Raw genomic sequence first — 10,403 nt, 5'->3', positions numbered from 1 at the left:
TAAAGTGATGTAAGGCACCTGTTTTGTCTAATGTACTAGGTTTTTAGATTGAGAACTGATACCCAGATTATCCTTCTACTTTAAGAACAATGCACGTCAAGGATTGCTTTGCATCAGTGCAAAGGAGTCAGTAGAACTGCAGTTCTAGAGTATAGAGAGCAGGATTTTCTATGTCCATTTAGGGACTATTTTTTCTGCACTTCTTAATCATTACCAAATCTCTCCGAAGTTCCTAGAATTTAACAAAATCTCATGAAAGCTTCCTAATAGATTGAGATATTTTCAGTATTTGCCAACCTTGGTCTATCTACAGCTATGGTAGTGCTAAGTAAGAATCAAGCACACTCTCGAGTTAGTCAAGAATCTGCACACAATCTGATAGCCCAGATATGGATAGCATTCTCTGTCAGAAGACACTATAGTCTGGTCTGAATGGAGTCAGCTGTTCTTTTATGGTTACTTGTTTGTTGAAGTTTAGAGATATTTTGCAACACTCATAATCTTAAAGAGGCTATTCGACAGAGTAAATAATTGATTTTAAAATATATATACACTGCATATTATAATTGGAAACCACAGCAAGAGGAAAATACTCATGTTCCAGGCACTTTGCTGACAGCTGCACTGTTTTCCATGGAAATTGCTGACATCACTGAATGGAAACTGACATACTGGAGTTTTGGAGTCAAGCTGAAAAGAAACTAAAAACACTTCTTAGTATTTGTATCAGAGGGTGGGGGGCGGGGGAGGGGGAGGGCGTTGAGAAAAATTTCAAACAAATATTACCCAAAATACCACTGCTTACCTTATGAAATGCAAAAACCGCAGCAAAGAATCAGGCAAAAAGATTCCATTTGATGAAATGGATTCCCATCCATGTAATAGTCCCTCTCTACATTGTGGTTTTCATTCTTATTAACCATCAAGAAAAGTAAGTAGTTCTATGCTGGAGGAAAAAGCATTTCATTGTTGCAGCAACAGAATTCAGTTTGCTTTATATAAATTCATTTAGAGCATAAATATGTAATCATTCTCTTAATAACTGTTTCCTGCAATTTTTGTAGCAATTGAAACTCAGCAAGTCAAACACATAAATTCAACGCATGATATTATTTCTTCGCCTATAAAAGCCAAGAAATCCTGTCACAGGAGACATTATGAAAATGTATTGCATTTCACAACCCAATTTCATAATTGGTTATATGATGTTAATGTCACATTGACCCACATTAGGATTGGAAAGCCCACTTAACAAATAGCATGTTATTTTACAACAGCTACCATATGATAATAATATGGTCAGTGAGGTAGGATACTTTAAATTAAAATAACGCTACAAAATTTCCCATACTGTATTGGAACCTCCGATAGCTGCATTTCAGTTATTTGATTTCCTGGTTCTCAGAATTTTTCTTGGGATATTTTATCACATTTTTGATCAATAAATGCTCCTTTTGTTACTTGCATTCTGCCCATCGTCATTCCTGGGCCGAGGATGTGGTTGTACTATATATGCAAGACCAAAATTTGGGGAGCTTCAATTATCTACCAATTTCCATTACCCATCAGGATCCCTCCATTATGGTAGAGGTACTACTGTATTATAAAACAGTTTTTGCCTCATATATATATATATACTGCCTGGTAATATAGTTTATACCTGAACCAACATCACAAAAAAAATGATTATCTGCTCATTGTCATATTGTTGTTTGTGGGAGCTTGCTGTGTGCATATAGGCTGCTGTGTTTCCTACATTACAACAGTGACTACACTTCAAAAAGTACTTCAATGGCTGTAAAGCTCTTTGGGACATCCTGGGGTCATGAAAGGTGCTATATAAATGCAAGTTATTTCTTTTTGATGAAGCTTCACTGTTTTGTTCAGCAGACAAATCGATATTATATTTATTCAAATAATTAATCAAAATATTGTAACATCAGTTTCTGACCTATGCTTTACTAATCATTCTTTTTCATAAATGTACAAAAGTAAACTTGAGAACAGGTTGAGAATTTTAGAGTGGAACATGGCTTTAATATGACCAAGTGATATCTGCATCTATAACGTCGATGTCACACGTCAGTGCAATTTCTGAGGTATCAAAGCTCTAAGAACATCATCTGATGTAGGCACTGACAAAATTGTTCAAAGTCTGACGGTTCAAAGGCTGCTTGTCATTTGAATCTGCTAGAACTTACAATTTGTTACGAAAGAACTTGCATTTATATAGCACCTTATCATATCCTTGGGATGCCCCAAAGCACTTTACAACCAATGAATTACTATTTGAAGTGTAATCACTGTTGTTATGTAGTCAGATGAGTTTTACTCAGTGTCTAAATGAACGGTCCTCCCTCTAGGAATGCTATCTTAAGATGAGAAACAAAGGTGACACTGTTTAACTTGTCTTGCTTGGATTTATATAGCGCCTTTCACTACCCCAGACATCTCACAGACTTTACAGCCAACGAAAGTACTTTTTGAAGTACAGTCACTGTTGTAATGTAGGAAACGCGGCAGCCAATTTGGGTACAGCAAGCTCCCACAACCAGCAATGTGATAATGACCAGATAATCTGTTTTTGTTATGTTGATTGAGGGATTCATTTTGGCTGGGACACCAGGAATAACCGCCCTGCTCTTCTTCAAAATAGTGCCATGGGATCTTTTATGTCCACCTGAGAGAGCAGGCAGGACCTAAGTTTTAACGTCTCATCTGAAAGACGGCACTGGTGTGACGGCACCTCCCTCAGAACTGCACCTGGAGTGGGACTTGAACCCACAACTTTCTGATTCAGAAGCAAGTGTGCTGCCCACTGAGCCACAGCTGACATTTGAACCCTGAAAAAAACAGTCAAATAGGATCCCTGCAGTAAATGGCATGTAAAAAATAACGTTGGAGTTGTCGAATATCATTCATATCTTTTTGAGCACTTTATAAGTTATTGACAACCCCCTTAAGTCTGTTGTTGTAAGGAGCAGTCCTAATGGTGGGAAGAAAAAAGCAATGAGTTATCAGTCAAATTCCAAATTACAAGCATCACCCCGCCCCAAGTCAATGGAAAGGAAAATGCATAAAGTGATGACTGCATAGCTAGAGGTGAAAGGAGCGTCTGAGCAAGTGGGAAACTTCCTGCCGAGCTATTCTTGCCCCCTGTGTACTTGAAAATCGCTATCTCCTAATCAGTGGCTCCATCCTCTCCGTTTTAACGATTAGACTATTTCAAAAATCCTTTTCACCTTAGAGCAATAAATCTTTGCTCTCCTTCCTGCTGCGTAGTCATAAATTTTCTTTACAATGGTTTCTGCAATTAGGGATTATTATTGTGTAATCTAAAGATTAATGTTCGCGTTTCCTTTCGAGGTATGAAGTGGAATCTCTCTTCGAAAAAAAAATATAGACGAGCTTGTTAGGAAAATATGAAAATGCTTACATCCATGTTCAAGTACGTTTTAATAATAAACATAGGATGAAATTGGCAAGCATTTAACTGTGATAATTGTAAAAACAAGCCCTGGGTTAACTATTTCAAGCGTTAACAACAGCTTTGAATCTTCGCTGACATTTCCATTCAATGCCTTCACGACACAATCGCCTTTCAGAGAAAGGATAGCTTAACGTTAACCCCGCTATAAGAATCGACGAATACTCCAGACACACAGACAGCGAGCGAAGATTGCATTATTTGATTACACTGGGTTACATTCTGTTACAGCTCTGCAATAAAATGTAAAATCGACGTTTTCGTGAGTGTTCAGTCTATTCTTGAGGATTGTCATTTTATTCTCATCTTTTACTGCTCTTGGTCCCCAATTCCCTGCGTCCTCATTCGAAACATGTGTGCAGTCCCAGTCCATTCAGTCTTTTGGCGATGCAAGACGAGCTGGAGAGGGAAAGCGTGATTATTCTGCTATCATTCCTCGCACACAGTAAACCGCATCATTTATTCATCTGATTGTATATAAAATTGTATTTACGTTCCGTGACAGAACTTTTTTTGTTATCTCCGGAGATTCTTCTTTTATATGAGTTAATTAATCTTGTTACATCGTTGTCAAGAACGAAATATTGAAAGAAATAGGAGAAGTGATACTTAACCTTCGGAGTATTTTTTTTTGTTGCCTTCACGGCGTCCAAACTAAAACAAACACAATTTATTTTAACGATACTAATATGTGCACGTACACATACTCCGAGCGACCTCAACAAGGACTGCTCGGTCCTACGAGCGTCTGCATACATGTTTTTGGTGGAAACACTCATTTGCAAATAAACATTAAAAAGAGACCCTCTCGCCGGCGCTCAGATCATTAAAGAGACGAATATATAATAAGAAGGAAGACTGAAACTGCAAGAAATCCAACAGCGAAGCAGCTGAGCACAACTTCCTTCGCGTCTTCCCTTCGGCCAAAAGCGCTTCCTCGGAGTTCGCGCGAGTTAGGAGTCCCGGTGATATGCTCAACGCCGGCTCATGCTTGGGGCAAGAATGGAGCAAATTAAGCACTTAAACAAACTTACCCTTAAAATGCGACGCAATTGTTCAGCATTTCGATTCTGATAGAAGCCAATTTCTGGATGTGCAAAAGGAGCAACAGAAGTGACTAGTTTTGGCATTGATCATCAATCGAAGAGAGAAAGGCGCTTGAATCGTTTTCGTGTCATATTTTAGAAATCCGTTGAGATTTCTATCGGGCATCGCTCTCGTTTTTTAAGACTCGGTCTCTAATGTAAAATGTTAAGTCTTTTTAACAAGCACGTTGGTAACGAAGTCCCAGGCGAATCGAATGACTGTACAGAAGTCCGTGTAAAGTATCAAGACATTAAACCCGAATTTGTTCAAAAATTCACAACTGACATTTTTATCCAAACGAAGCCGGTTAGGCGCCCCCGCTACGTTTTCATTGTGAAGTTCTAAATAATAAAATCCCTGTCTTCATTCGATAAACAGATCAATAACGGTGAATTGATTGGGGTTAAACTGTGATCAGTGTCCCTGCGATTTGCTTTTACCGTATTGTACCTTATCTCTCGAACCGATAAAGTCTTCAGGTGGATGTTTGCGGCATAATGTTAATCTTAAAGAATAACATTTTGCTCGGGTAAATGTTTCTAATCCTCAGACCGTTCATTTTCCAAGTAATTTCAGATTTTAAAGGTAACTTGTAACTAACGAGCTGCCACTATTGTAACAGAATAGTGTCTTATCCTACGGTCCCGATTCTAAATGGATTGTAATGGCATTAAAATGGTATCTTAAACGTAAGGCTAAATAACGAAATTTAATTACCAAGGGGGAAAATTTAATTTTATTTATGCTTATCTATTCAGGTAAAGGTATAAAGATTTTTGAAATATGAAAATGGGAACGCTTGCATGAATACATACCGTCACTAGAGGGCAGCAACAAATAGAGAATGAAGGGACTTCAAACAAGCGCACAGAACCAGTCGGGGTTCTCGCTAAAACGTTCTTGCTGTTTGCACTGGCGGCGAATAAACATAAGTGTTAATGCTCAAATAAAGGCGTTGATTTGCACAACGTTAGATGGTAGACTTAGTTCAGTGCCAAACTCATGAGATACCGCATTGTTGGAAAACAGTTGAATCGCTCGAATAAAATTGTAGTGATCCATACCGTTATTACCATTGAAATAATTTCAGATTTTAGTTCTAAGCATCCTCTTTTACAATAAGTGCAGATTTTTAAAAAAGGTTATCCCTTGAAAATACAGAATCGTTGTGCAGAACCCAAAAACTCTACCAATAAAATCTTCAATTTTCTTCTGCACTTTTATAGGTGCGTTACTCATGTTGAAGAACGATTTGTAACTTATATCCGCAATGGGGAAATAACGTTATCTATAAATATCCAACAACATTAATGTATTAACGTGAGGGAGGAGGGGGGGGGGGGGAAGAGAGCCGCTACTAGGCGAAAAATGCGTATTTTCAACTATTATTGGCTTGGTAAAAAGAGGCACAATAGAAACAGTCAGGGACCAAGTTAAGGGAAAATCTGTCCTTATCTGCACGTACCTCGCTGCTACTGAAGACTTTTGCTTGCCCTGACTTTTGCAACAAGTTGATTTTGTTGCCACTGAACCATGCTGCCTGCAGTTGGTATTGACATTAGGATCAGCACAGACACAATAAAACGCGGAGACATAATATTTGTTCGTCGAATTCAATGTGTCAGTTTTAACAGACTTCTAAAAAAAAATTTAAAGGGAGAGCCCCGTCTAGGACTGAAATGTGATGGCTGGGATTGTGAAGTGAGGTAAGCGATTCACCGCTGAAGCCTTATTCAAACAGTTATGTGATCAGTTAGCTATAGCCCATATTACCCGACATCAAAATCAATTGCATTCAAATCTATGCACTGGACAAAAAAATGAAACCCTTTTGCATCCTGCAGTGTCCCAGTTATGTTCATGATTTGGTTGGTAGGATGATACCCCGTCTGTTTTATTATATAACAAATGTTCACTGTACTTTAAGCGCCACTGGCTGTAACTGGAACACTTACAGAACTTTATCCACCACCCCCCACATTGGATAAAGGTAAATTCATATCATTCTCATCTCTTATTATTTGCATGACCTGAGCTTTCCTTGCAATTGATTTTAAGCAACCTTTACATTCGACCAATCGTTGGTTCACCTGACTGTAGTTCTTCAGACCTGTTCTCGCCGACAGTTTGAACACAACCTATACAATGTGCAACTGCACCAAATTAGGACACTGATGAAGATGGCATTGGCAGATGAAGTATTGAGATGTTCTCCGTATGAATGAGTATCCTTGAACCAGATTCCAGCCGGTCCTTCATTCAACCAGTAATCAGTTGTTCAAACAAATGTTCAGCAATCTGAACAGCACTTGGTATTTCTCTGCTGAAAGACGATTGCCGCTATTTCTATCCCGATCATTGATTAAAATGCAATTTATTCAGAATTAACGTGCCTGTGTCTTTTGTTTAACTACTATAACATGCCCACAAGTTCGCTGACTGGCCTAATTCGACATTCACTTCACTTGCATCCCATAGATTTGTTTTAGTTATTTGGCTTTGTGAGACTTGTTGAAAAGCGTTAAAAGAAAACAATCCTGAAAATTGTTCCACTGAAGTGTGTGCGTGCTGGGTTGGGGGGCTGCAGATAACAGCAATACAAATAACTCGCCAAAATAAAAAAACACTTATCAAAGTCCGCCAGACTTCAGGAGGACCACAGGACGCTTATCAGTGTAATTATTACCCAGATGGACTGTCTGATTTGTGCCAATTAAACGTGTAAAATAAAAGAAACAAATAGGCAAACAAAGAAAAGTCAGCATTAGATACATAAAACAGCTCTTGAAATGTAGTATTAATAAATACTGGCGATCATTATTTTCCCCCTTTGATTTAATTTTGAATAAAAAAGCGGGAAGCCAATGATAGCTCACGTATCATTGGCCATAAACGAAAAATATAATCGAATTCCACGCACAATGCGTAAAGGACAAGTGGGAAATTGCATATTTTGCTTAACAACAGTCTGGAGAATTCAATACAATAAACACTTTAAACCAGGAAAAGTCTGCTCTATCCTATAATCCGAATTGCCAGTTATAAGTTACAATGTATTTGTCCTTTTTTAAACGCCATGTATCGATTGAGTAAATATTTGCTCGTGTTATTGATTCGATTTTAAACATAATCAAAATATAGTTCCCATGCCTTTATAATAAGGTCAACTTTCCATGCATTCCTTGGGGCAAAATGATCAGTTTCACTGTTACTACACGCTGCTTTCAGGATTGCTACGAGATGTTTTAAGACAAACTTACTGTAAAAGGCCGTTATAGCCCCCAAAATCTTTGTAAAAACATTTTGAACGTTTTTTTTTGATGTGCTGGGCTCTCTCAAGATAAATTGCATAACAAATAAAGTCAACGCAGAACAATTTTTAAAAAACGTTTACTATCGCCGCTTGAGGAGGAATTTCAGAATCGGCAACTTGTCAGAGCAAGCCCTTTGGTTAATTCACTAAATCCGGTTAATTTCCAATAAAACCATTAAAATGACGGGGGCTTCTTACGCGAAATCCACCGGCCCACGGCATGTATTGAGCGACGGATTAACAGCACTTGGACTCTGAAAAGAATGAAATTATACATTTTTTTAAATTGCAATGAGCTATAATTAGGTGCGAAATAACTCTGCTCTGATAGCTAATTTCACGTGCGAAGCACGCACGCAAAGACAACGCGATGAATAACAATGTATCCAAAACCCCTTTTTGACTTATATCATGTTCCGCATAGGTTTCAAATGCATGTGCAAAATTCGATTCTAAATAATACCTAAACTATTTACATTACTTAATTTGGTTAGTCTCTCTCCCCCCCCCCCCCCTTCCCGCTATCATCAGTGAAACCTGTTTCACTTTAAATTACGCCACCTACGTGCGTGGACATGTATTAACGCCCTACAACTCCTATTCTGATTGGTTTAAAGTTTCCAGAAGGGGCGGAGTCAGCCTGCCGTAAAAGACTCGCTCGCCTGAAAGTTTTTGAAACTTCCCCAAACCTTTAGGACTATCTACGGGCGCGCTCTTAATCAAGGACTAAAATTGGATCCACGCCTTCAACCAATAAAGATTATTTCTAAATAACTAGTTCCAAGCAGCAATTTTTTTGTGCCGGAAAAAAAAATCGCCCCGTTTAGCAGCGACGATGCAGGCGCGTTACCCAGTGTCAGACCCCAATGCTCTGGGAGTTGTGCCTTACCTCAGCGACCAAAATTATTATCGAGCCGCCGGCAGTTATGGCAGCATGCCCACCCCGATGAGCGTGTATTCGGGGCACGATCAGTATACGACAGGTATGGCAAGATCCTACGGACCCTACCATCACCACCAACAGCCGGCTCCCAAAGACCTGGTCAAGCCTCCTTACAGCTACATCGCCCTGATAACCATGGCAATCCAAAATGCGCCTGATAAGAAAATTACTCTCAATGGGATCTATCAGTTTATCATGGATCGCTTTCCATTTTACCGTGAAAATAAACAGGGCTGGCAGAACAGCATCCGCCACAACTTATCTCTGAACGAGTGTTTTGTTAAAGTGCCCCGGGATGATAAAAAGCCAGGTAAAGGCAGCTACTGGACGCTGGACCCGGACTCTTATAACATGTTTGAGAACGGCAGCTTCTTGCGGAGGAGGAGGAGGTTTAAGAAAAAAGACGCGATGAAGGACAAGGAAGAGCGAGACCGCCAGCCGAAAGACCCAAAAGGGGGCCAGGCGGCCGTTTCACAGACCGACACCTCCAAGGACAGCACGGAGAAGAAGGTGGTGGTCAAGAACGAAGCGGTGTCCCCGGGCATGCCTGTCATCACCAAAGTAGAGAGCTTAGAGAGCCCAGATAACAGTAGCATGATGCAAGACAGCCCACGGAGCGTTGCTTCCACGCCGTCGGTTTCCACAGAAAGCTCCATCCCAGACCACAACCCTCCAAATAACAGCCTGTCCGGCTTTAGTGTGGAAAATATTATGACATTACGGACATCTCCTCAAGGAGATCTTAGCCCAGTGGCTGTGCCCTCCAGCAGGACTGGTATGGTATCCTCGCTGCCGCTGAATTACCCTCAAACGCAACAATCTCTCTACAGCCCAGCGTGCAGCCAAAATATGGACTCCAGTGGAAGTTACCATTGCAGTATGAGAACCATGAGTCTGTACGCGGGCGACAGGAACAGCCATATGCTGGTGCCTACCACCTTGGAGGATGCTATATCAGATCATTCGGTGAGCACCAGCTCCTCGCTCAACGCCATGAATCTCAGTACAGGCCAGGAAGGTGTCCTAACCTCGAGCCACCATCAGCAGCCCGGGGGCGCAGGGCAGGCCGCTTCCTGGTACCTGAACCACGGGGCAGATCTCAATCACCTCTCGGGCCACACGTTCGGCGGCCAGCAGCAGACTTTCCCCAATGTGCGGGAGATGTTTAATTCCCACCGGCTCGGCATTGAGAGCTCAGCCCTCAGTGACCATCAGGTGAGCGGGAACACAAGCTGTCAAATCCCTTATCGCTCAACACCGTCAGTATACCGCCATTCAGGTCCATACGCCTACGACTGCAATAAGTATTGATTTAGAAACCAACCTATCTATCTTTAAAAAAAAATGTATATTGGGAGCTGAAAACAAAACTGCAAAGACAACTTAGGACTGCACATAACATATTGACTGAGACTTTCCAAAGTGCGTTGTGAGTGGCCAAACGTGTTGAGGATTTGTAGTTAGAAAGTATGTATAAGGAGTTTGAAAACGTAAAACACAGTTTTTGTTTAAAATTCTTAAAATAAGGGAAACCTACTTGAATAATTAAAGTTTAGAAAAATGGCAATTGCCAA

At 40.3% G+C, this 10,403-nt stretch overlaps 1 protein-coding gene across 1 annotated transcript; it reads left to right on the top strand.

The window, feature by feature from the left end:
* The first annotated feature begins 8,721 nt into the window (after positions 1–8,721).
* Positions 8,722–10,403, top strand: LOC139278348 (forkhead box protein C2-like). The gene has a single exon (XM_070897018.1). The coding sequence runs from the start codon at positions 8,722–8,724 to the stop codon at positions 10,138–10,140; it is 1,419 nt and encodes a 472-aa protein (XP_070753119.1). The 3' UTR covers positions 10,141–10,403.

This window comes from Pristiophorus japonicus, chromosome 13, assembly GCF_044704955.1.
Source record: "Pristiophorus japonicus isolate sPriJap1 chromosome 13, sPriJap1.hap1, whole genome shotgun sequence".
NCBI lineage: Eukaryota > Metazoa > Chordata > Chondrichthyes > Pristiophoridae > Pristiophorus > Pristiophorus japonicus.
Note: the sequence above shows the minus strand (reverse complement) of the source record. Positions and strands in the feature narration are given on the sequence as shown.

Excerpts from the sequence above, each read along its gene's own strand:
- LOC139278348 (XM_070897018.1), top strand. The coding sequence starts at position 8,722 with ATGCAGGCGCGTTACCCAGTGTCAGACCCCAATGCTCTGGGAGTTGTG.